Consider the following 26,545-nt stretch of genomic DNA (forward strand, 5'->3'; position numbering starts at 1 on the left):
ATACTTTCTCTATGTTTAGGGAAACATAACTTAGTTTTTTATCTTGTTTTGATGAACAGTTTAGTCTCTGCTTATGAACGTTGTCATATATGTGTGTATGGTGGATATTCTCTGTTTTTTCCAGGCTCACGTAGAACTTGGTTTCATTGGCTCCTCAGACACAGAGGGAAGAGCTTTGGAAATCACTGATGATGATCAGAATATGGAAGACATGCCAGGCTCTTCCTTGGCAATGTGGGAAACAGAAGTACAGCACATTGAGCTGGAAAAAGGGAATATGGGACTTGGATTTAGCATATTAGACTACCAGGTAACTTCTGTATTCCTTCCTCTGAGCAGAGAACATGATACTTTGCCTTGTTTGGATCTCATTATGTGATCTGAATATGTTTTTTAATTGTAAATGTTAACATAAATTAGACAATATAATAAAACCAGATGGATGTCACTGTTAGCAGGCACTCCATTAACTGTGTTACTTATTCTTCTTACTGTGTTAAGACTATTGCTTCTCTCATATTAATCCAGAAAAATAATCAATCCTCAGATCCTCAGAAACCTCATGTCCTGGTGCCCTAGGGGCAGCAAATGATGATATTCAGGCATCTGGCCTTATATTTTACATCTGCAGTTGGGTGCTTAGAGCTAGATCCAATAAAGGACTTAGGTGGTTAAAGCAGGATTTACTAAAATCCAGAACTGCAGTTCTGAAATCCCTTGCTTAGCTACTGTCTAACCAGGACATGCCTAAATGCTCCGGTTCATTTTGCGTTTGGCTTCAAAACTCCTGGCCTCTGAGTCTGTGATTCTTGGTGTGCCCAGATGTTAGGGCCTCTCACTACCTGCCTGCTGCCTGGGTATCAGGATCCGAGAGCAAACACTCCTTCGTTCAAGACAGGCACCCAAATTTTAGGGAGTAGAGGGGAGGTTATCTGTTTCCTGTTGTCTCCATGAGTACTTTTTGTAAAGCCAAATAATTTCTTCCTATGGTCAGTATAGGCTTCTGCTCCAGCATTTAGTGATGCTGCAGAAATGTTAGTTACCCAGTTCTGCTTTGGATCTTCTCTGTAAAAGCATGTCGCGTTCACATCCGGACTTCACCTGCAGATGGCAATGATGCCCACAGGGCACTGCTTAGAGTTACTCTGTGCCCTAGTGATATTTTGTGTTTGCAAACTGATAAAGGTGTATGCAGAGCAGGGAGTTCCAGTACTAAGCACAAAATGTGAAGATTAGAGGCGTGGTCAAACATCTGTTCTRTACAGCAGTGATTACAGTTTAATGTGTTATATTTGGTGTTCTGCATTGAGATATCTTAGTTGAGCCTGAGTATTTCCAGTCCATGTCAGCAGAAAGTAAGGCATATTTTTCAACCTCAGCCTTCTATCTTATCTCTTATTAATTTTTGAAACAAACTGGGATTGCCATATGGTCAGCTGCAGCATTTCATTTATGGGTGGTGATAATGAAGAGTTATGGGAAGTGCCTTATATTATTAAGTTAGATTGATTATATCGTATAGTTCTAGGAATCTTTCTGAAACTTACTTATCTCTATTTAGAATTTTGTGTTTGTGATTATTTATTCAGTAGTCTTTCCTCTAAGATGTGGTTAAAACTTTTCAGTTTGTCACTGAAATTTATTCTTTCATTCTGGGATTGTGAACAATAAACTAGATTTATAGTACATATACGTTCTATCTTTGTGCTTTGCTATTTTTGTTGAACTTTAGTCATTCTTCATTGAAAATAAATTAAAAGTTGTGGGCTATGTTCATACTAACATATTTCTCATGTTTTATACAGTTGCAGGCCTGTTCATGTTCCTTTTTGGCCTAACAAAAACTGTCATGTACACTACAGAGCTGATTTTTTTTCCAAAGAATTTGTCATACAGTGTCATTTCATGTGTCTGTGTAAATACCTGTTGGGGAAATAATGAGGAAACAGCGTTCAGTCCCAAGTAATATCTTCAGCAGTTCTAGTTCTGATTCAACTTGTAAATTGTCTTATTGCTCTGTGCCAGTGTCCTTATTGCATTAATTACCATGAGCTGTCAAGGAGCTTCTTACTCTCCATCCTTCCCTCTCCCCCTTTCTCTCAGATTAGCTTAGAACAGTATCTTATTCCTGAATTTTCAGATGATGATTTTATGGTATTCCTCTTACCAGTTGTACATCTTGGCATGGAAACTTGTTACAATTGCATGCCAATTTGTAAATACTTTCTTTGCTTTTCTTTTTGGTTTCAGTAAAGCTGATACAGTGTTACATTTTCTTTTTCTTCTTCTTTTTTTTTTATGCATGTGCCCACAAGTCCACAAGTAAATTAAATGTATTGGTAGCATTAACATGTATCTGTGTTCCTTTTGAATATATTCTGTAATGATTATTCAAAGGTATTCACCTCTGATAACTGCTAGAACAGAATGGTGTGTTCCTGTTGTTAGCATTTGATGGTAACACGTTTCTTAAAATCAATATACGGGAGAGTGTGGACTATAAAACAGTTTTCTTTTTAAAATCAAACTTTGCTTTGTTTGATCTTGTTGATTGAAGAGTGCTCTACTGGTATGCTCCTATCTCTCTTGCACATACAAGCACTTTTCAATTGTAAAGTGCTTTCTCAGCTGAGTGAGATCTGTTACCATGAAGTACAAGACAGATCTTGAAAATAAGCCCTTTGCTCCGACAGCTGAGGACAAGGGAGGGCTAAGCCTATGAACTTTTCATTACAGCAGAAATATTTGAATTTTTGGTGTGTAGTTATTTATTACAGTAAAAAGTGCACTCTTTGGTTTAGCAAAATTTTTGTATGGACATGGAGCATCACCTGATAATAATTCTCACATTTCAGGACTGAAAATAGGGGAAAGTGTAAATGCATGGACAGGCGGGTAAGCACCTGCTGAGGGTTCATCTGGAGCAGGAACTGGTTTCAGTTCTTAAAAGTTAATGCGTAGAAATTACCCTCTCAAGACGTAAAAGAATAAATGAAATGGAATGCTTTTCTTTCATCTGATCAGGATCCCGTGGACCCAGCAAACACCGTAATTGTAATTCGCTCCTTAGTTCCTGGTGGTGTGGCTGAGCAAGATGGCAGACTTCTTCCTGGAGATCGGCTCATGTTTGTCAACGATACCAACCTGGAAAACGGCAGCCTGGAAGAAGCGGTACAGGCGCTGAAAGGAGCCCCGGCAGGAACAGTGAAAATAGGAGTTGCCAAACCACTGCCTGTAAGGATTTGGGAATTAGATGGGTACTTTTGATGACTTTTTGGTTGATACATAGTAGTTCTGACTTCCATGTACTCTTTGCATGCTTTAGAATATAGTTGGATGACTCAGAGCATCCAAAAAACTATCTTAACCAGATTCCTCTTTGCATACAGCGGAGGCCTGTGTGGTGTATGAATATTGTCATGATTCCAGGACCTAGCATGCTTGTCTTTTAGGTCGGGGGTTGTAGCTGTGGAAACAGCAAAGCATCTTGCAACCAACACAGTCTTTCAGGGCTGCAGGCTACCAGACATAATTTTGTAACCTTCACAAAATCTCAAGGTGTGTAAAATGGTGACATGATGTCAGTTTTATGTTGTTCTCTGGAATTTGCAAAGTTTGCTTTGCAAAGTCTGGTCTGCTGCAGGTGTAACACATAGGAAGTCTGTATTCAGACTGTACATTTTATATTAGAAAAATGCTAAGTAGCCTTCAGCTCAGATATTGTGGGCTTAATGGTTATTTTGATTTGTCCATAAATAGTATTGGGCTTGATTTTGGAATATGATATTTAACATTTAGAATAATTAAATTGTAGAACTGTCCTCCTGCAGCCATTCAGGGGCAAAAATAGCTAAGCAGTTTTCAGAGGGAGCTCAGTAACTTTGAGATTTGCTTTGCGTGATGGCTCGGGAATTACAAGGGGCTCAAGATGTAGAAGGTGCAGTAGCAGGATTACCTAGATAATGAGCCTGCAAGGATGCTGTGAGGTTACTCATTGCTGCAGTTATCTTCTAACAGTTCACTATCTGCGTTTGGGACAGCTAAGAGTCCTCATTTGCACAATGCCGAAGTCTTTATGTACTTTGGAATATGTTAAGTGCTATAATTTACAAATAAAGGAGAATTTAGAGGATTGCCCAGGATAGAAGACAGCTGTTTTAAGATTACATGGGATACAATTAGAGAAAGAGCCCATGACTTTTTGAGCTGCGTTTGCTTCCTCACTGACATTTCGGAGAAACAGATTATAAAACCCCAGTGCAACCCTCTTAACTATTAACCCTAATTTTTCAGAGTAAAGTCRGAGTCTGGACTCGAGGTCCTAGCATATTACATTTCAGTCAGTGGAATGGCACTGGTCTGTATGAGTAGAGAAGATTTGGCTCTCTGTTTTTGGAAATCCGAAAGTTGTGTTTTGGGTTTGCCTCTTATGAAATGTTTATCTTGCAGTCCCTGAGGACGCAGATTTCAAATCTTGGTTCTTAGTGGTTTTCTGTGTGGGAAGTGGGGAGAAATGGGTGACTTTTAAGTTACTGGGAACTTTTCTTTCCTTTTCAACATAAGAGGGCATTTTTTAAGCTTGCTTTATGAAATTATTTTTTTGTAGTGGAGACTGTATGGTGCACACCAACATGTCTTGAAAATCAACATTTTCATACTTAAGAAAGTGTCTGTTCAAAAGAGGGCTTGTGTGGTTGTTCCATTGCTGTTCCCAGCATTATGTAAAGTTTCAGTATTTGGACTTTAATGTTACACATATTCACATGCTAATTAATTAAACATTTTGAACAATTTTTTTTTGAAATAATGGGCAATTGTATCTAAAATCAGATTTTGTGGAGAAAAGCTACTGATTTTCAATGATAAGTATCTTTTATCCTTTTGTGGCTGCTCCACCCAGCAGTTATAGTCTTAACACATGCAGTGGATGCAGTTCTTACCTATTGACATGATTACTGTGTGGCTAGTGAGGCCTCTGCTATTGGGCTCAATTCCTGGAGGAAGCTCTGAGGGCATTTTTAGAAAACGTTTAATGATAAGAATAGAAATCTAAAATGAATGTAGACTAAGCTGTGAGTATTGTGGAATGCGTACGTATTTTTCATTACTTGTGCGTATAAAATAATATTATGGAGCTGAATCAGTTCAGATGAATTAAAAAAGACATGGAAACAAAGTTTGCTTACTTGCCCAACACTGTAACTGTGACTGAGATGAACTCTTTGCTGCATTTGGTATTCACTTGCCTCTCTGAACTCCCTCACGTAATGCGCTCTGCACATCCTCTCTCCTGGCCACTCATCCAACTCAGAGCTTCGTTCTCTCTGCAGCTGTCACCAGAAGAGGGCTATGTCTCTGCTAAGGAAGATTGCTTTTTCCGCACTGCCCAGTCACTTGAGGAGGAGGGCCCAGCTGATGCAGCCCTCTTCCGTGCTGAGCTGGCTCTGGTTAGTGGCCCAACTTACCAAAGATTTTGTTAAGTCCTTGCATTTTGTAATGAAAAAGGTTGCTTTGTCACTGTTCATGTGGTTCTCCACATGGTGGAAACTGGCATCTGGAGATCTTGTCTGTTTGCATGAGCTGTGGATCTGACCTGTAATATTTTAATTGCTGAAAAGGAAGGAAAGATTCTGCTGAGATTTTCAAAAGAGCATGACCACCCACTGCTGCTTGCATCCATTGACCATCCCTTTGAAAATCTCACCTTGTGTTGAGAAATGTTCATGCACTTATTTTATAAATAAATCTCTTAACCTGTATTTAGTAACATACCTCTTTCTGCTTTCTCAGACACCCTGAAAAGTTTTTGGAACTCTGTTTTTGCATGTAAACCAGCCTTATGAGGAATGCTGTCTGTCTTCAAAAGTTTTCAACACTTCGTCTTAATAGTATTCTTTAGACTTAGCATCAATCAGTGATTATGAGATTTGCAAGGCTAAAGAGTGTTTACTTGTGCAGAGAATACAACTTAACTGCCTTATATAGCCCAGAGTTACCAATAATAATTCACGTTAACTAAAGACAAAGGATTTAGGACTCCTGTATAAAAAAAAAAAAAAAAAAAAAAAGTTTTTGTGTTTTTCTGATTGTTCATACTGATCTGAGCCTGATATTTGAGGTTGTTATGTCTCCATTTGGTTGGGACATGAATAGGGAAGCAGATTCTAGTAAACAACAGAATTTAATGTGTTAAAAAAACAAATCAAGCAAGAAAAAAAAATATAATTGGATCCTTCCTCACAGAAAAATCTCTGAATTACTGATTCCAGTATGTTTGTTGTCTTCTAAAATATTTGCAAATGACAAGGTGTTTTTAAAACATGCTTTTAAGGAAGACTTCCTGTCTTCTCTTCCTTAGTTTGGTATATTGGCACAATAGTTAGACTAGTAGTTACTTCAGAATAACAGGATTTGCCTTCTTCCATTCATTGAGAAGAAATATGAAGAAACTAGGTTAGCAGAAATATACTTTAAAAATATGTGGAAGAGATCAGATAAAACTTAAGGACATAAAAAATTGACTTCTGTGTGTAACTTACAAAAACATTTTTAAAATAATGCTGAAAAATAGTGAAAATGCATGGCAGATAACAATAGGGTTGAAGTTGTCAAATGGGCTTTCTAACTTAATGGGAATTGAATGAACAAATTACACAGCTGAGGTCGGGCTTGTAAGGTATTGAAGGTTCACAACGAATTATTTTTCATTGATAAATCCACAATCATATTGTAAAGATCTTTCCTCTTTTTGTACAATCCCTTTTTAGTTCCAGTTCCCTTAGCGTTAATATGTATATTTTGCAGAAGATGGACTGGGAGTGAGTTACCTCAAGGGAATAGTCTGAATTAGATGTTCTTTCTTTGGAGTTGAGACAAACAAACAAAAAAGGATCATTTTTACTCTCCAGAAAATAATATATCTTCTGGTGTCACTGGAGATTTTTGCTGTTGTGAATCTTCCATGATCAATTCACAGTRTGATTAACCATAAACCCTAAAAAGCCTGACACTTAGGTCTCCTTTCTGCAGATTATTGGCTGGGTGTCCTTAGCTGCTTCCCAAGAGTTTCTAGTATGGTCATGATCCTAAGATCGCTGTGATGCTTTATATTAGCATACACTGTGTTCTTGAACTCTACCAGAGGAGATGAAAATAGAATCAAAGTATGGTATGTGAAGCACTGTGAAGTTGTTTTAGGACTGAATTTTGCCCTAGTACTTGAAAAAATGGAAATCTTGAAAAATAATCTATTTTGTTTTAGGAAAGAGAGCAAAAAAAGATTAGAAAATACCACATCTAAAAATTTATTTTTCTTTTGTAAGACAGGAGAATGGTCCATATTAATCTTATTATTATTGAGCATTTTGGAAATGAAAGTATAAAACCATATATGTCTTAAATATTTCCTACAAATGTTTTCAAAAGTATTACATTTTCCAGCTGGTTATATTTTGTGTGCCTTTAAAAGCAACCAAACCTGTGAAGTTGAGGAACAGGAAACATTCCTGAAATGTGTTGTTTAAGTGAAGCTTTTTATTGTTCCAGCATTAATTCTTATAAAATAAAAGCAAAAAGAAAAAAATCGCTAAATAAACCCGAATATTGACCACAGGGAGTACAGCGGAATTTTCCTTACATCCAATATTTCAAATATTTGGCATTAGCTGGTATCAACTCTAAGATACATTTCAGTTCAGACTCCCACTTAATTTCACATGTTCCTTGCAACCTCTAAAGTTGGAGTAACATGAATTGCAACTGGAGGCAGAAATTTTGCGTGCTGTGCAGCGTATATAAAATTCCATTGCAAAGCCTAGGGAGGAAAAAARAAGAGCAGCCAAGTGCCAGTCAGTGTGTAGCGGCTGAGGTGCATGTGTTCAGGGCTTATGTGGTGTGGAGGTAAGAGAGATCCCAGCTGATTAACTTGCTGTTGTTGTTAGGTGGACTCCAGCGAGGCAGATCTGGCGGACGAGTCCACCTTCGACTCGCAGTGCTCCCCGGAYGATGACAGCACCTTCCGGGCGTCCACGGTAGCTCTGCGCGGCAGCGCCTGCAGCGATGAGCTCAGCTACAGCCTCCCTCTCCCGTCGTCAACTCCCAAGGTAACCAGGAGGATGGGTTTTATGGATGACAAACCTTGGCTGTGACTGTGGAAAAGGCTCGACGTCCCTGTGTGGCAGCAGTACTGCTAGATGTAAAAGCATCATGTTGTCACAGCTCCATCTGCACCTACGTTTGCTGCCAGATAAGGTGCAGTTTCGTTTCGGGGTAGCGCTGGTGTCTTTCGGACGTCTGCGTTGAGGAGGGAGGCAGCCAGAAGGTTCAGAGTTGGGACTGCGTTTTGTATAGTCGGGTGAACTGCTGTGAGATTTTTTGCAGTGCTARCTAAAACTGTGGTGGTCAGCCTGCTACAAAGAGGTTAATTGCTACTAATTCASAGCTGTTTAAAGAGTGGTTGCACAATGTTAACTGCATTACTCTGCAGTATTTTAGCCATAAAAAGCAAGAGTAACTTTCATACTAAGTTTTGCTTTTATCCTGTATGGTTATAATATATGATAAATTACAGGGCTTTTGAATAAATTGTTCACAACGATACTGTAACTGAAAGTGCATCTGTAGCATATCAAGCCTCTGGTTGCTAATTCAGTGGTATATAAAATAGTAAAAGAAGATAAGTTCTTTAAAAGTATTTTTATTCTTGCCAGCCACATACCTGCGTTGAATTGTTTTTTATATCAGTAATGGTGTTTTGTTTCTTTCCATGGTTTTTCTTCCTCCTTCTTCTTGGTAATCTGCAGATTTATTTCTCTAATCCAGAGTCTTTAAGGCCATTTCTTCTAATACGCGTTGTCTGTAACAGTAGCAAAATGGAACTTTCTCCAAATCTGGCCTTGCACAGAGTAGCTGCCTCTTCTCCTTCCACACCTGAGTCTCAGTAACTGCCTTTACCCTTTCYGGACTATGTTCAGCCCTTCAGGGCGCTTGTCCAAGAGCCGAGTTCATCTTCTAATGGACTCTCCTAATCCACAGTAGAGGCCGTCTTTGCTATGCCAATGGGACAGCTTGCATTGTTWAACTCTGTAATTGTTACTTAAAGGGATTATGCATATTGCATGCTGAGAAGCATTTTATGAGATACAGACTGGATTTATGTTCTGTACGGTGCTGAAGCTACCAGAAGTCTTGAGTTATTTATGGCACTGGCTTGAAGACTTGTTCACTTTTTGTTTAAGATCATGGTCCTGACATTTCACTGTTCTTYGTTGTGCAGTCATTTGAACCAGTGTGAACCGACTGTTAACTTCTCATCAAACAGCATTTTTACTCTCTGCAGAGTTAAGGGTGGCTTCGTGAAGTAAGCATGAGGAAATCAGTTCTTAAAGGAGGACTTTTCAAGCAAATGAGAGATGCAGTAAACAAAAAAGTGCTTTAGATGTTAAGAGGAATGCAGAGGTGTTTCAGCTATTTCTGGTAATAAGGGTGGCTGAAATACAGGCTCCAAATGCCTTTGCTACTTTTAAAATAGATGGTGTAAAAATGTTTTAAAGCAAAGTAATATTAATRGTCTAATGAGGCCACACCTTCCTGCTGATACAAATTCCTGATGTTAAGTTTACCTTCAAAGATTAACGCATCGACCTTTCTTTAAGTGAAACAAAAATAGGAAAGGGTGTGTACTGCTGCTTTATATCTAGTAGCATATGGAATAAATGTTGAATATAATCTAGACTTTGGTAATGAGTGTGTTTTCACAGATACGGAAATAGATATATAAAAAGGCTTAAAAGTAGACATGGCAGCTGTTACTGAAACCTTATAAAATCATTTAAATAGATTAGAGAACAGAACATCAGGACTCTAGAAGGTAGGAAATGATTTCTTGATTACATCATGCAGATTAGTGGTATTTAGGCTTTGCTCAATTATCTTCTCAGAAGTTACTTAAAGCAATTGTTCACAAGTGAACCATTTTTGATGATTGTTTGCGGACAARTTCCTCCAGAAGTAGTTGCCTGCATTGTCCACTTTCTTTCTTCTTTTTCTGAGTTGTAGTGAATTTATTGGGACTCTTGCAAGCATGGCATTTACGTTGATATCTGAGCAGGAGCTGGCTAGCTTGCATCTATATCCCGAGTTTGTACTTGGATGCTTCTTTGTATCAAGAAAGCTGCAATGTTAATTTGCACACAACAGAAAGCAAGAAGCAATTGTTTTTGAGTCTCATTTAGTTTTGCTGGACCTTTATTTAAAATATCACTGAAATTAGGGAATTTCCCTCATGAGGGATTACCTGCTCATATTTATATTCCAGGAAGTGGTATTTTTACTTTCTGAAAAGTGAATCCTCTGATATATTTAGTTGCATTATCTGCTTACTTTTAGAAATGTGTCAGCAAGCACTGAAGCACTTTGTGAAGAGATGAGGAAAGTCAGTTCTAATGCCTTTGGTGCACAATATTGCAAAATTGCTTTTGTGAATTTTGATTTAATATCTTCCATAAAATGAACTGGAGAAATGCCTTTTCCAACTTTTGCGAAAAGGAGTAGAAGTATTAATAGGGCCAATAGATAAGAGACAGACATAGGTAGAGATTCTTGTGTCCACATTTACTATGTTAGACAGAAAAATCACTAGTATTGATACAGAACATTTGTGTCCTTGATGCATCTTCTTAGTAACTAATGGCCTACGTATTTTCAACATCACTTTGAAAGCTCAGATAGGGAATACTTATTTATTTGTCTGTTTAGTCAGAAGGTGCTTATGTGTATGAAGTTAGGTCACTTAGAATCTTGAAAATACAAATAAATTTTATGTGGAGGGCTTAACCTTAGTACTGCAGTCATTATGAGTGAAGCTTGCAATAAGTACTAATTGCCAACGATGTTGTTACAGATGTGCTTTCTGTCAACGTGCACATCAATGCTGTTATACTTCAAAACCTCTGTAATCACATTTTGCCCAAGTTTGACTGAAGGTTTTTCTGTATTCCTTCTTTGCATAAGAGGGATAGCAAAATATATTTCATTAAATTAACTTTATTGTCAGATTRTAAGTTTATTGCATAAACTGCTTGAAGTTTCCCTTACCTTGTTATGTTTGCTATGTATTTGGAGAATAAAGATCTTGATCTTACAGAGTTTTTCTCCCTGGAAAGGTGATTGTAAACTTTAATTTTAATAACTTGCTGTAGCTRTGTCTAGTCTAAGAATATACGAGTTGACAGTGCTGAAATAAATAGAGTTACATTGGTGAGCACCAAATTAGAATTTGGCCTGTGACGTTTGGCGATAATGTTACTTGTTGCTCTCATTGATTTCTGGTACTATAAATTGGAAAAAATTGTCTGAGGAATTAAGTCAATTTTATAGTAAGAAGTCTGTAGCGATCTATTGGAGATAGTGCCATGACAATAAATATATTCACAATCTGTAAAGTTAGTTTCTGTTGAAGATTTTAGAGTGACATACACTTTTTAGAGAAGAATGTTAGTTGTTTACCATCTCCACTGTTTGACAGGCTGTTGGAGAGGAAAGTTCAAAAACTGCAGCTGATTTCCAACTATCCGGCAAGAGTCTGTACAGCATGGATCTGAATCAGAGAGTTAGAGAGAAAACGTCCCTAGCAGGCAAGAGCTTGGAAACTGCCTCTGGTTTTACTAACAAAGAGCTTCTGCCTTTGGATGTTTCGGATATCAACCAAAATGAAAATGAAAACACAGCAACTCAGACTGGACCTCAGCCAGCAGCAGAAGATGCACGAAATACAAACCTTGCTACTACGATGCAGCTGGATCTCACTGGAAAAGTAAAGATTTTTTTTTTTAATAAAAAATAACCATAGAAAGGCTATATTAAATCATAAAAAAATTCCTACAGAAATTGACAYTGGCTAACAGCCATTCATGGTTATTTGATTATAAATGTCAGTCAGATGTGGTAAATCACATCAAAGCGAATGAATTTAGAGCCAAAACAGGAGATGATTTGTGGTTCCAGAGWCTCGGGGTATGGAGGGATATAAAAATTTGCTCATTTCTCACGGCAGTAGACACTGGTGAGCCACAGCTGGGCAGTTGGCCTTGCTAGAGCAAGGCTTTTCTTCTCTCCTGTTAGCCCCTGCCAAGGTGCGGGCATAGGCGGGAGGAAGGCACATAGCTAGAAAGTAGGACTGGGAAGCCAAGGGAGGAATTTGTGGGAGTGCCTTACGTTCTGGTGCTCATGCAAGGGCACCCAGTTCAGCTCACAAACTAGTCTGTGATGCTACAGTGTGTGCAAACACAGTTTTTCCTAATGACAGTCACTATAATAWGTGTTCATATTCCTTCCATGCTGTGATTTATTAAGGAAGTCTTACAAGGGCTGTTGTTTCTTTCTTTCTTTTTCTTTCTTTCTTTTTTCTTTTCTTTTTTTTTTTTTTAAGTCTTGGCATATTTTCAGACATCTGTGGAGAGTGTGTCAGAGAGCCCTAAATTCATACCACTTATTTTAGGAATGTAAGTGATGTCCCTAAATTAACATCATACTTTGCAAAAGACTTCCTGTATTATATGGAAGAAAACAGGAACCTCACATATGTCAGTCTGATCTCTGATGGATTGTCTTCTTTTAACTATGTAAGGAATCCATATTAATTATGCTCCTAGTTTTGGTATAAGGTAGGATGAGCTGATGTCAGACTTTCTGTCTTGGTCTTCTGAACTGATGTTATTTTTCTTTATGTCAGGATCAAGTGCTTTTAATGGAAAAGAGCTGCCCAGTATCTGTGGAGGGAAGTTCTGCAGTCCCAAATTCAGTCAAAAACATGTATGAGAGGACTATTACTATTGCAAAAGGCAATTCAAGTCTAGGTAAGGTAACTAATGTCAACATTTCTGTAACCTCTTCAGAAACATGATTTTCTATTTCTCTCCTGTGTTTCATGTTTGGAAATAAATGTCTGCGCATTTTCATTTTAGTGSGAAAAGCATTAAAAAATATTAATATTTGATTGGTTCAACAAGGGCAAGTGCAGAGTCCTGCACCTAGGGAAAAATAACCCYRGGCACCAGCRCAAGCTGKGGGCTGACCTTCTGGAGAGCAGCTTTGCAGAGAAAGACCTGGGAGTGCTGGTGGATGGCAAGCTGACCATGAACCAGCAATGTGCCCTTGTAGCCARGAAGGCCAATGGTCTCCTGGGGTGCATTGGTAAGAGTGTTGCCAGCAGGTCGAGGSASGTGATCCTGCCCCTCTACTCAGCCCTGGGGAGGCCTCATCTCAAGTACTGTGTCTAGTTCTGGGCTCCCCAGTCCAAGAGAGACATGGTGCTACTGGGGATAGTCCAGCATAGGRCTACRARGATGATCAGAGGGCTGGAGCACCTGCCCTRTGAGGAACGGCTGCGAGAGCTGGGCCTGTTCAGCCTGGGGAAGAGAAGMCTGAGGGGGGAYCTGATCAATGTGTACAAGTACCTGAAGGGAGGGTGTCAAGGGGACGGGGMCAAACTCTTTTCAGTTGTCCCGTGTGACAGGAYAAGAGGCAGTGGACAGAAATCGAAGCACAGGCAGTTCYRCCTGRCCRTGAGGGGGAATTTCTTCCCYGTGAGAGTGACRGAGCMCTGGCACAGGTTGCCCAGAGAGGTKGTGGAGTCTCCTTCTCTGGAGATACTTAAAAGCTGCCTGGCTGCAACCCTGTGTACCATGCTGTAGGTGACCCTGCTGAGCAGGGAGGTTGGACTAGATGATCTCCAGAGGTGCCTTCCAACCTTACTGATTCCATGATTCTATGATTCTTTGCAGCTCTTGGTCTATTTAGCTATGATGATAGTGGATCCAACTGTAACTGTAACCACCTTCAACAGGGAAATGAAGCATCCAGTTTCAATGAGATTTTCTTTTTTTTTTCCATATAGAAGAGTTGTGTAGTCACTCCTAAATGCTAATAGCATATTTTAATACATTATCTTTTATTGGCTATACATTTATGTAATACAGTGGAAAAACATGATATAGCCAAAGAGTTCTGTACTGTAGCATGAAAAAGTCTTTGGTCAAAGGATTGCAGACTAGACTTTCAAATGCAGGTAAATAGCAAAGGATCCTGCTTTCTGGGGTTACTCCAAAAGTCTAAACTTCTTCGCTTACTTGCTTCTGTTAGTGAACTTAMAGCAAGTGAACTTACTTGCTGCTGAATTTTATTTGTATCCTTGAGCGTCCCGATATTTACGAAAATTGGATCRCTGATCCCTTTAATGGCAATGTCTTTAACTCAGATGCTTGGACAGCTTAGGTAACTAGYGGCTTTACAGACCTCACTGCCAGGCTGCAGAGAAAGCAAGACACAGTGCAGTCCCACACATTTGGATTTTGTTAAAACAATTTTGTTAGTAATAACCTCTTAGGAAACACACAGCTCTACTTAGCTATRTGGCTATGAGTATTGTAAATGCGGTGAGCATACAAAGCACGTTTCATGRCACATATAACAATAAAGCATAAAAATACAAGCCTGGGGTGGGGTGAGAGCTGTCAGACCTTAGAAGCATGAAAAGCAGGAATAGCTGCATATTGTGTATCCATGTTATGAACGTGAATTATGCTSTCTCTTGACTGTAGATCTTCCAGTCTGTACTCTAGTCTGGTTTGGTGCCTGGGCTCAGTGCTGATCARTTTACACACATGGCTGCACTGCTTTTAACTTTCATTTTTACAAAAGGAGCTAAATCAAGAGATGTGAATGAAGTTGAAAGCTGCAGCTGCATTAATTATTTCAGTTGAGAACTGGCATTTTTTTTTTCCTTCTAAATGACAGTATTCATGGCTTGCAATAGCTCTTCAAATCTAGCTGTAACTGGAGAAAAGTGAGAGSAGTGAGCATCCACATGAAAGAGGGCATCTGTGATAGGATTTCTGTGATGTGTGGGTGACTCAGCAGTAGCATTTACATTTTTCACCTGTAACTGTCTAATGTGTGATATCAGAGTTGCAGTTATGTTGTAATGAGGACGTGATCATCGAAAAGTAGAGTCATATTTTATTCGAGTACTGCTATGCTAGCTTTAGTGAAACTGTGTTATTGAATTCATCAAGCAATAAACATAGGCTCAGAGTTTTAAACCGTATTTTATTTGTTTCCAGAGAAACTGGCTTTTCTGTGGGTGCTACCTGTAATCTGGTGCAGAACTATGCCTACATTCAGATGTGACTGAGTAATCTGTGCGAGCACATCCATAGAGAGACCTTTGTTGGAAGGATTAAATGAATGTAAATAGTAGRTCATCTGTCTTAGTGTAGCACCTGTAATTTTCATCTGTGATGTGTTCAGTGTTGTAACACCACTGACCTTGGAGGACGAATACAGGTAGTATATCTCTATTGTATACTTCCTCTAATGGCAAGAGATAAATCAGGGGCATTGTGTTTCTGTATCAGAAGTCTGATATACCCCTGTTTAAATTATATGAAATGCAATTAGCCTAAGCACAGCTGACATAATTACCTGGAAAATCCTAAATACAAATCTCCATTCTTCAATAATTCCATAATCTTACATCTCTTTAATACTAATTGCCATCAGGAAGATGGGGTTATGTTCTTTCCAAAATGTTAAATGATCACTTCTACATACCAAAATAGACAGGTATATTTCTGTGTCTAAGAAGATTATTGAACAGCTCCTTGCTAGTCAGGGCCACCTTCTTTTTATAGCTTGACAGTTACGCTGGTCTCAGCTGCAGTTGGATGTGGGGAGCCAAGACCAGTAAAAGCTCTGTAGTTTCTGGAAGGAGTCCTAAAAAGCACAAGTGAATATTAGTGTTGTTTTCTAAGATTACGGTATTTTCTTTTCTCAGACAGATGCAGAAGCAGATGTTTTTATGGTTGGCTGAGTTTGTGTGCTCTGACAGTTAGAGCTGTTTTCTAAAACCTACTCAGCCAGTTCATATTCTGTAGTCGGTCTCCCAAAGTATGTTTATAGAGTGATGTGTTCAATCTTTGTCTTCTGTAGCCATGTATGCATATAGATGGTTATATATATATATATCTATTTTTTTTCGTAATGAGTGTCCTGGAAGCTTTTGCTGTGGGTAGCTATCACCTTGGAGATCCTTCTCCTTCCATTCACAGCCTGGACAACATGGTAGAGGTCTGCATCAAGTTAGCAAACCCTGATAGCACAGTTCTATATGTGTTTACTTGCAAAACCAGGAGAACACAGGTGGAGTTGTCCTGCTTCTTTCTCCAGGAAATTTTGCTGTGTGATGCACTGTTTTTTCAGCTGCCTGATACTGTTACTAAGGGACAGTTTCTGTGTTTGTCACTCCACAAAAAAGAATAACATTTTTTTTTTTGTGAAATTAAGACAATAGAAGCCCAAAACTATTGAGAGGAGAAGGCTCTGCTGTCCTTGCAGGTACCTTTTGCTTGTCTGGCTAGGGAAAGGCACTTTTTCCTAGAGCTGTCATCAGTGTTATTTCTTGAGCACCAACTGCCCTGAAAATAACAGTTGGAACTCATGCATGTAAGAAAATTCACAAAGACATGTGAAACGTTGTGCTAAGAGTAGGTCAGAMCCAAAAGGGGATGAAGGGGGGGGAGGAAGCGTGTTTCTGTCTCATTTCGTGTTAGAGGAAAGAATGTGGCGTTAAATGGTGTGTACATCTAGAGAAGCATTGCACTGCTGTGCCATAGGAAGGATCATTGGGTAGCTCAAGGATATGCTGTATCCTTTGGTAGTGTGTGGGCTCTTGCAGAAGTCAGGATGCTCTTCTGGGCCACCCACAGGCATTGGGAAGACACTGCTGTCTCTGATGGGGTCTGATTCAGGCCTTCCACCAGGGACAAAGGGTATGCAATGCAGCTGGGTTATTTGGTGTACTCTTCTCTGTCCTTATCTACCTCCCTCTTTTCTTTCGAAACAGAAGCCCCACAAAGCACAGCAAAATGTGAAATATGAACTCAGTGAAACATACAGAAGAGTGGTGAATTTAACTGGTTTTAGAATCAGTTTCATTGTGTTGAGATCTATTTGTTCTTTTTCTGTTTGTTTATTTGAGGCTTTTTTGGCTTAAATTTTCCACAGCTTTGTTTTTTTTTTTTTTTTTTTTGTTTTTTTTTTTTTTTTTTTGGGGGGGGGGGAGAAGGAGGCATTAATACACTTATATTAAGCTTGATAATTGTGGCTATGCTTTGTATCTCCTGTCTCCTGTTGGGAAGAAGGAAATGCAAGGAGAACATGAGCAATGCACAATAGCTTTGCTGATACTGGCAAGTTGGTTGGCTAGCTTTTACTTTCTCACCTCAGTTTATGTTCTCTCCCTTGAAACTCAAAGCAGTAGAGAATGTTTTGACTTTTATAAAGATGAGGATTAACTGTTGTTTGTTGCCTGCGTATTTCACTACAGGGATGACAGTAAGTTCCAATAAAGATGGCTCAGGAATGATAGTCCGCAGCGTCATCCACGGAGGCTCGATAAGTCGTGACGGACGGATTGGTGTGGGGGACTGTATCCTGTCTATTAATGAAGAATCAACCTCTAACTTAACCAATGCGCAAGCACGGGCTATGCTAAGGAGGCATTCACTCATTGGACCAGATATAAAGTAGGTGAAGCTAAAATATGAATTATGGTAGAAAAAGGCTAATAATTAAAATTGTCTGTAAATATCTTAAATCAGAATTTTATTTGTTTGCTTTTACAATGTGAATTCACCTATAAATTACAACTTCATGTGGATAATTCATCTTCAAATTACAGCTTCATGGGTTTGAAGGAGAAAATCATTTGTGTAACAGGCTTTGGATGGCTTTAAAAAAGCCTCTGCCATTAGTTATCATTGTCACTGCTATCTTGACTGGCTTTACTGAAGGAATAGGATAATTGTGAGTATTTAATATGGATTTGATTGGAATTTTTTTTTCTTTTTTTTTTCAAAAATCAGACTGTTTGATCCAGGATTGTCATTGCTAGAGAGTTGCAGTCAGTGGTATGACATGTGGCATTCATAGTATGACTCTTCTAAAAAAAGTAAGGTTTTTGGTTAGGTATTTGTGTTTCTGAAACATGAACTGTCCTGGCCATTGCACAAATGATTTTATTTGATGGATATCTTTCTAATGGATTTTCTTTTTGACTGCCAGACAGAAAGTATGACACTTGATGTTAATGCAGAAAAATAATGTTTATAAATTTTTCAGTACATCTTTGAGAAACAGTAGAAACAATCTGTTCTGTGAAGTCACTTCCAAGTTTTTACTACTATATACAAAGGAGCTGTTGTTCTATTATGCAAATGTCTGTTCTTCAGAGTACCTCTTAAAACTTTCATTTTTTAATAAGAAGACTTGAAAAATCCACTTTTTGATGATTAAAATTTCTTCGAGTTCTATCAACTTACAAAGTTTTAACATTTCTTTAAAGTGATTTTTTCTCTAGCTTTCCTAGGTTATGGAGTTAACTTTGCCAACGTGCACACAATTTAGAAAGATCAGATTCCTAAGTGTGTGGACAGTATTCCTGATCCATAAATGCTGGACTTATAGCTCAAAGAAACAGTTAGCTGTTTTTGTGAAATCCATGGTAGCATGATTGCGTCAGGTCTGCTGGTGACATTACTAGAGCTATCTGTACTAGAAGCCTCTAYTTACTTAGGAGAGCGGCCTTGAAAAGGAGCAGCTCAGTCCAAGTGGCAGGTAATCATGTAGTTTCTAATAATAAAATGGGCTGCACAACATTCCCTTCTTACCCTCAAACTATTCTAATTTTGAACAGGTCTAGCTTTTGAGGGAACAGCTATGCAGGGAGTCTTCACTGTGGGCTGTAGGTTTAGTTGTCTACCACATAGCTGTCATGTGTTTAGGATTTAAAGTTCTTTAAATGATGGAATATGCTCAGATAAYGAATTACATTATTGTCAGTGCTTTCACAAACATGAGTGAGTCAGTGGTGATAAAACATGAAATTGAATATTATTCCAAGCTGTCAAACTGCATTATAATTCCCACTGCTGTTACTGAAATTGACTTAGTATGTGCGTGTGCATGTGCGTGTATGTCTGCTTAGATAGACAAATGCAACAGCACCATTTTTCTGTGAGAAGTCTTTTATTAATGCCAAAGTTATGCAGTCAAACACAGATGTGTTCATTAGTTGTGCTTATCTTTTTATAGCTGCTACATTTTAAACTATGTGAACAGAGGTTTTGTTTGTAGTCATAGTCTTTTTCCAGATAGCTCTGGAAGACCAAAATCTCATCTTAAGACATGAAGTATTCAGCTGTTCTGGGAAAAAGCACCACTGTTCTGAGAGATCTCACAGGAAAAGGGCAGTTGCCCATCAAATTCTGTCAAAGATTTTTGTCTTTCACTTTATATTTTTCAGTGCATTCCTGTGATAGGGGTTCAAAATGAAGCCAGCTTCTTCATTTCAAAAAAATGAAAGACCAAATCCTTTGGTAGCTTCCAAAGCTTGCAAGAATATAGACAAAACTTTTGGACTACATAGTTTTGGTAGAAAGCTATTCTGTCAACATGACTGAAGTTCTCTTTAATTTGTACTTTCAAGAGTAATACAAGATCCTAGAAACATATTATGATACAGATCTCCAAAAATGTGCCCCATATTGGATATTTGGAAGTATGGAACACTATTACGATTCCTATTTACTCAGAAGGCTAAAATACACACCTCCTGCTGCAGAACTAACATGGTGTACCACCATGCAGGAAGTCTCTGTGATTTAAGGGTTTACCTTTCAAGCAAAGCAAAAACTGGGTCTCTGTGGTGTTATCATGGGGAAACAAAAGTGCACAACCATCAGATGTGACCACCTTGGTAATTGTTCCTCTTTATCATACAGAGCTTCAAGGTTGAGACCTCAACTGTTAAGCTGAGTATTTTTGGGTTCCAGAATGGCCCAAAGGGTGATTCGGCAGAAGTATTTTAATTTCAAAATTGTATATTCAGTGGCAAATGTTACTTTCTGAGCAAACATCAAACCATTTTTACTTGCAACATAAAACTTTGTTTTATTTTATTCAAGGAAATTTGATTTTTAATAGTTCAAGGACCAGCAATCTGAGTTCCAGATTTATGTATTTAATTTTTTATTTTTGTATGTGGAAAACTAGATGTGTGGTCTTACTAGAAAGCAGTATGTTTCATTTCTCACTCCACCTTGCCAGGAGTTCTTCTATTTCTGCAAGAACAGCCAGGGGTTTGTGCTCAGCAGCAGCTGCTTGTAACATCTGCAAGATAATCGCTGAGCTGAATCAGAATTCACCTGCCTTAACCTAAAGTGTGGGGATGAATTCCTGATCAAGGAGTACAGTATTCATTGCAATTCAATTCTTCCATGCTTGTTAAAAATCACTGTTATAGACACTAATAAGGTACAAATGCTTTCTGGGGGAGATGTAGACARAGTGGAGGTGGAATGGGAGAAAATAAGGAAAAGAAAAAGATGAAAGCAAAAAGAAAAAAAAAAGCAGCTCCAACTTTTAACTACGATATTTTAACTACATAATTATGCCTCACACTTTCAACCATGAGACATTGACATTTGTTAACACCATTGTAAAAAGATGCTGCATCATATGCTTCACATTCTAGATCTTCTCCAGCACCTGCTGATGATCAGGCCCTCTTTTATGTGTGAGTATTGGTGATTCACAACTCATTACGGCTCTGTGTTGCAACTTGTCTGTAAAATCATTTCATGCTTTTACGACATCCACAATGTCAGGGATATATCCAGATATAGGTACATATTCAGGGTGTGTGTTTGTGTGTGTGTGTGTATGTAGGTGTGTATGCTTCTACAAGTCTGTATGGCTTTAAATATGAGGATTGGAGCATGCTTCCTAAAACTGGAATGAAATCACCTCTATTCTAAGAAAATTATATTTTTTAATTTTGTCTATGTTAACCATCCCAGATGTGCTCGGAGCACGTGTGTGTGTGTGTATACGGTTCACTGCTAGAATTGGCATGAGCATGATGTACTGATATCTGGATTAATCTCAGTGTCATATTTTCTGTGGCACTCTACTTACATTTTATTTTTGTCACGTATAAAAAGGTTCAAATTAGATCTTAAGTGCTAATGACAGTAATTTGTCCTGAACATTTTATGTACTTCGTTATTTGGTTTGTTGATGTTTCAGGGGTTTCTGTGTGGCTGTTCAGTCTAGCATGTGACAAATGTTCCTTCCCTCTGTGCTGCATGCAGTGTTGTGTTCACAAGACGTTTTCGTGTGTTCACCACGTGGTGTTTCATTGTCACTGCTTTCACTGCTAGTGCGTATCTCTGTTGGCTGGGGGGTTTGTATCTCTCAAAAAAAGGAAACAACACTTTCTCTTTAAAGCTGARCAGCTATGAAAGAGCAGAAGTGGTCAACTTTGCATATACTTTCCCTTGAAGCTGTTAAATCTTAGCTTCTCTTGCAGATAAGAAATGCAGCACAGTAGTAAAGCAGTCATTTACTTGTTTCCTCTGTTTTCTCTATTTTCCTCCCTATTTCCTGGCATTTCTTTTCTTTCTTTCCTTCCTGTGGTGTTTTAAAGCAGATCCTGGGCCAGGTGCCCAGGTTGTTTTTTCCCCTGAGGCAGTAGTGAGTACGCCCACACCCTCGCTGTTAGGGGGCTGGCACAGAGGTCTGTCTGGAGGCATGCCCTGAGCAGGGTAGGGACATGCCTGGTATCTTCAGTCTTTGCTGAGACCTCCAAGAAGAAAGCTGTGATAGCTATGAGCTATGAGAGACAAACTTCATAGCTGTGAGAGTTATATCCAAATATTAGAAAAGGAACAAATTCTTGGCAGATGTGAAAACCAAGGGCAAGGTAAATCCAAGGGCTTTAGTACAATCTGATTTTACTGTATCTCACAGAAAGGAGCCTAACAAATGGAGTAGGAGAGACAGCCACTCAGCACAGATAAATTTCTACTGAACACACTCCCTAAAACTCTAATTTTCAGCAGAGCTAGCTTTGTGTATTCATTCCATTTCAGTAATAATGTGCAGGAGAGACAGCCACTCAGCACAGATAAATTTCTACTGAACACACTCCCTAAAACTCTAATTTTCAGCAGAGCTAGCTTTGTGTATTCATTTCATTTCAGTAATAATGTGCAGAGGAGAGAGAGAAGGTGTTTCTGGCTGACTGTCATATCAGTAAGATAGCTAATAAAAGCAGCTAGGGAAACCTGTCCGATTAACTAAACTTGGGAAAATAGCAAGCAAGAAACAGACTGTGTAATTTAGTTTTCTTTTTTATGATATTTTTCAATATTCAAGTAAATATTCTGGGTTATATATGTGAAATACATGAAGCATTGTTGACATTTATTTGCAGATAAGAACAAACAGCTAAAATAAATGGAACGTTCCTTTGCTTAAAACTAGGTAGTTACGTATATAGATAAAACACTAAAATACGAATAAAGTAATTCTCAGAAGAGCTAAAATTTAATAGCTCCCGGTGGTACAATCCAAACTTGAATCTATCTATGGAAGTTAATTAGGTAATTCAACTGCTCAGTTTTAGATGGCCAGGTTGAAAATGGGCAGAGTGAACTACTTTACTTCTCAGTTTCTGTGCACTGCGCAATACAGATATCTACCTAACAGAGTTGTGGGGAGCTCCTACTCAGTAATATATAAGGCCCCTTTGAAGCATCTTTTGAGCTGCATCTTTCAAATACCCTACTTAGCACAATGTCAGTTATTCACTGATACAGTTAATCTATGAGGTGTCCCAGTTGTTGGAGAGCATATGCCCCCCCCCACCCCTCCGCTTTAGCTGAGCCCTCATGCTAATGTTGCATGGATGAGGGTGAGGGGGAAGGACTGCTACTACCCTTGGACCTTGGGACCCAGCAAAATCATTTGCCTTGTGCTCCCTGAACAAAAGGACTGGGCAAGAGTTGAAATGTGCTGGATACCCTCCCATCAGCAGTCACTCCCTACTGTCTCATCTGGGCTGAATCTTGAGCCGTGGTGCATCTGTTTCCCATTTAAGAGCCTGCCATTCTCTTTTCTCTGCTATGAGCAATAGCTTCAAGCTACAGTTTAGCATTAAGGAGATGCTCCAGCCAGCAGAAACATTGCTTGCAATTCTGATGTCTTCATTGCAGTTGCCTTTCAGAGGAAAATGTATTATTTCCTACTTATTTTTATGGGATGAAAATTGATAAATTTGAAGGATAGGTGAACGTAACTGGATGAGTAATGCATTTTCTTTCATTGAAATGCAATTTGCACATTTAGTAGCATTTATAATGGCAAGAATCTTATGGGCTTACGGGTTGGAACATCTGTAGTAGCATTTGTCCCTGTGAGAGTTTTATGAGCTTAACATAGCACATTAAACATGTACAGAATTGGAGATGGCTGATGAGCAGTTATAGTCACTCTCAAAACCCAAAGAACTTTTCAAAGATTATTTCTAAAATCATCATTTCCATTCTTTCCCCTCTTAGTCCTCTCCATTTCACTGTTTAGGCTTGATAGAGTAGGTATGTTGTGCTGTTGTGTGTTCTGGCTTATCCTCAGGAAAGATAGATAAAAATCAGTGACCATATGTTGACTAATTCTTATTGTGTGTTACCTTCTGAGCATTTCAGAATGAAAACACTGAATACGTGGCTCTTGTGTTTGAAAAAAAGGCTAAGGCAGAAGAGGGAATAGATTTCAAGGAAGAGAAAAAAAGCAAGTGGTAATATATAGGGACTATACAGTCTTAATAGCTATCTGCTGCCCTTTTCAAGGATATGGTGGCTATGAAGGGAGATAGGGAACATGCTTGGGCATGGATGAAGAAGACGAGAGAGCATTAGTTATATAAAAGTTTATTTACTCTGCTTTCTGTCACTTGCTGTATTCAGCAAAAAAACAATGGCAGAATGAATCATTGGCTGTTTCAGACAATGATGAACAGGAGAAGGGCTGCCGTAAGCAAGCAACCTCTAAGCTGAAGGATCCTCAGTGTTTTCCATATCTCTGTGAAGTGGGGAAGATACATTTTTTTGCCCTACCTGTTCTGTAGGGAAATAGGCTCGTATTTTTTTCAATGATATGCTGAATGGGAGGACATCCTGTTTGTTGAGCTTTTTTTTTCAACCTTCTTGACAGACTTGGAACTATTAGCTAAGCTGTTTGTCAAACAACTGAAGATTTTTGGCACGACAAATGTTGGTTAAACTACTTTTTTTAGTAGTAAACTGTTTCCTTTATCTAAAGGTCCTCAATTTGATCATGATGTCCTTTTGTAGCTAAAGGGAAGTTTTTTAAGAAAGATTTCTCGTGTCTTATTCTTCCTTCTCTCTGTATCTCTGTGCCAAATCTTTTTCTGGTGTTCAGTTATGACTAGGTTATGCCAGGGCTTTAGGAGTCTGCATGTCATTTGGCCAGTGAAACGTGACTGTCTGCTTATCCCAAGCTGACTGGAAGTGTACAATGAATTGGTAGGAAGGATCTGAGTACAGGCAGTGGATTGCTCCCTGCAGCTTTGGTGATGTGCTGTAAAATATCTGTATGTCCAAATCCATAGAGTGTTCTTCACCAAAATCTAAAACATATCCAAAATTTGCCTTCTGACTTCCAGAAGCATTTTCAGCCAGCATGTGGAATGCACACCTCCCAGATCATTCAGTGTTTTTCTGTGCACGAAGTATCTCTGTTTTGAATGTGCCTTTCAGCAGGGCTATCTCAACAGTGCTTCGTTACTGTCCAGGCATCATTTACTTGAAGTGGAGTGGTGAACCCTAAATAAATTGCATGCTGTTCAGCTACTAATTAGATCATAGATGCTTCTTTGTGTCAAAGTCACACAGGTTGTGTATAGTTTCATATTCCCAAGATACCAGCATGGTGGCTTTCGAGTCACTTGCGTATGAAGTAGTCATTAGTGGCGTTCATATACTCATTCCTCTCATACCAAAGGCAGGACCAGCACTTCTGATGTTACTTTAATCGTGTTCTGTTTTTTACAGTATTACCTATGTGGCAGCAGAAAATTTAGAAGAGTACCGAGCCAGCTTAGGACAACAGACAGAGGGAGCTGTGCCACTTGATCTTTTTTCTTCACATGCTGTCAAGTGAGTCAAAAGACTTATCTCCTGATGAGTCTCTTTGGTTTAACTTTTTCCATATACTGGTAAACTTTGCATCGTTCTTCTCAAGGAAATAAGCTTTGATTTAGAAGATTTGAAAGATGAATGATCTTCTTCAGACCAGCAGACATCACAATGAACAATTGTTGAGAATTCAATTTTTGCTTTGGGTAGCAAACTCCATAGACGTTTGATATATGTATTAAGGAGATTATATGCTGTTTCTTCCTAAATTTCTCCTAAATTCTATGTTGATAGACTTTTATTTCTTTTACTTGCACAGATAAATTTTCTGTCAAATATGCAGACTGTGTGCAGGTATTCTTCATTAATTTCTCCTAGACTTTTTTAACAGGTTATCTGAAAACAATAGGAAAAAATACTGATATGATATCCTAATATGAAATCTGATGAACAATAGAAATATATGTTTCCGTCAAATAGGATGTTAGACCATAGACGTTATTGTAAGGGTGAAGCTATCTGATTTATATGTGACCATGCATACTCAGTCCTTGCAACATGAGAGTTTAGTAGTGGTTGTTTCTCCAGACTGTATCTGAAAAGTGTGAGTTGTGCTGTCCTTTTCCTTTGGTTTCAGGAATTCATTACAGCTATAACCCAAGATACTCAAAATGACTAATAATTTTTTTGTCCAGTTTTGTGATCTGCTGTGTGGGCACTTTGAAGACACTTGATTTTTAGAGTATGCACACGATAGTTCCTAATAAGCATTCTTTCTAATTACCTGAAATAAATCTTCCAAAGCACTAACTGTTTTTGAGCACTGCTGTTGTTTTTCCTTTCATTTTGGAAACAGTAAGCAAAATGCAGTCTCCTTTGTTCTTTAGGTGTCACTTGATTAAAAAAATTAATTACAGAGGCAAGGGGAAGGGAAATTCCTAAATGCAATATGTGTTTGAGCAGTCTGCTTATAAGGAAATCTACTGCATGACTGCTGTCTCTAGATAGTTTGCAGTTGTACTATAAATATTTTTTAGGTTTTCTTGTAACATAAGGGAACACTGAGGGGTAAATATGGGTCTAATGCATTTTAAATACTTAAAATTACTTTCAAGTGGATTTCAACTTTTTTGTTTAAAAAACTTCTTTTAGTGGTATGTATTTTTGTGTCTTGTGGAAACCTACAGAGTTCTTTTATTCATATCATAACTGCAATTTACAAGTAATACACAAATTCTAGCACTGGCAGTATGGTCCAATACATGAAATTTTGCTGTGAAATCTACTGATTTTATTGGCATTTTAAAAATGGATTGTATATTCCTGTTTATTAGCAGAGAAATTCCAGAACTTCCAGAACGTGAAGAGGGGGAGGGAGAAGAAAGTGAACTTCAAAATGCAGCTTTCAGTAACTGGAACCAGCCCAGAAAGTAAGTGCAGATCTAGTTCTACAGTGAGTGTGTAAAATCTCATCTCCAGAAGTTCAAAAA

General features: G+C 38.5%; 1 protein-coding gene across 10 annotated transcripts in view; it reads left to right on the forward strand.

Moving 5' to 3' along the window:
• The window catches only part of MPDZ (multiple PDZ domain crumbs cell polarity complex component), a 96,311-nt gene that overhangs the window by 37,528 nt on the left and 32,238 nt on the right, over nucleotides 1-26,545 (forward strand). For 6 of the 10 annotated variants that reach the window (XM_085307052.1, XM_085306975.1, XM_085306982.1 and 3 more), the window contains exons 16-25: nucleotides 125-310; nucleotides 3,025-3,234; nucleotides 5,331-5,447; nucleotides 7,941-8,102; nucleotides 11,525-11,812; nucleotides 12,731-12,854; nucleotides 17,384-17,582; nucleotides 20,591-20,632; nucleotides 24,972-25,076; nucleotides 26,390-26,485. In XM_085307052.1, the coding sequence (XP_085163178.1) occupies nucleotides 125-310; nucleotides 3,025-3,234; nucleotides 5,331-5,447; nucleotides 7,941-8,102; nucleotides 11,525-11,812; nucleotides 12,731-12,854; nucleotides 17,384-17,582; nucleotides 20,591-20,632; nucleotides 24,972-25,076; nucleotides 26,390-26,485 (1,529 nt within the window). The remainder of the gene's footprint in view (nucleotides 1-124; nucleotides 311-3,024; nucleotides 3,235-5,330; nucleotides 5,448-7,940; nucleotides 8,103-11,524; nucleotides 11,813-12,730; nucleotides 12,855-17,383; nucleotides 17,583-20,590; nucleotides 20,633-24,971; nucleotides 25,077-26,389; nucleotides 26,486-26,545) is intronic. The other 4 variants (XM_085306990.1, XM_085306998.1, XM_085307006.1 and 1 more) reach the window with 4 other exon arrangements.

Source organism: Rhea americana, unplaced genomic scaffold, assembly GCF_003343005.1.
Source record: "Rhea americana isolate MKP2758 unplaced genomic scaffold, rheAme1 scaffold_103, whole genome shotgun sequence".
Lineage (NCBI taxonomy): Eukaryota > Metazoa > Chordata > Aves > Rheiformes > Rheidae > Rhea > Rhea americana.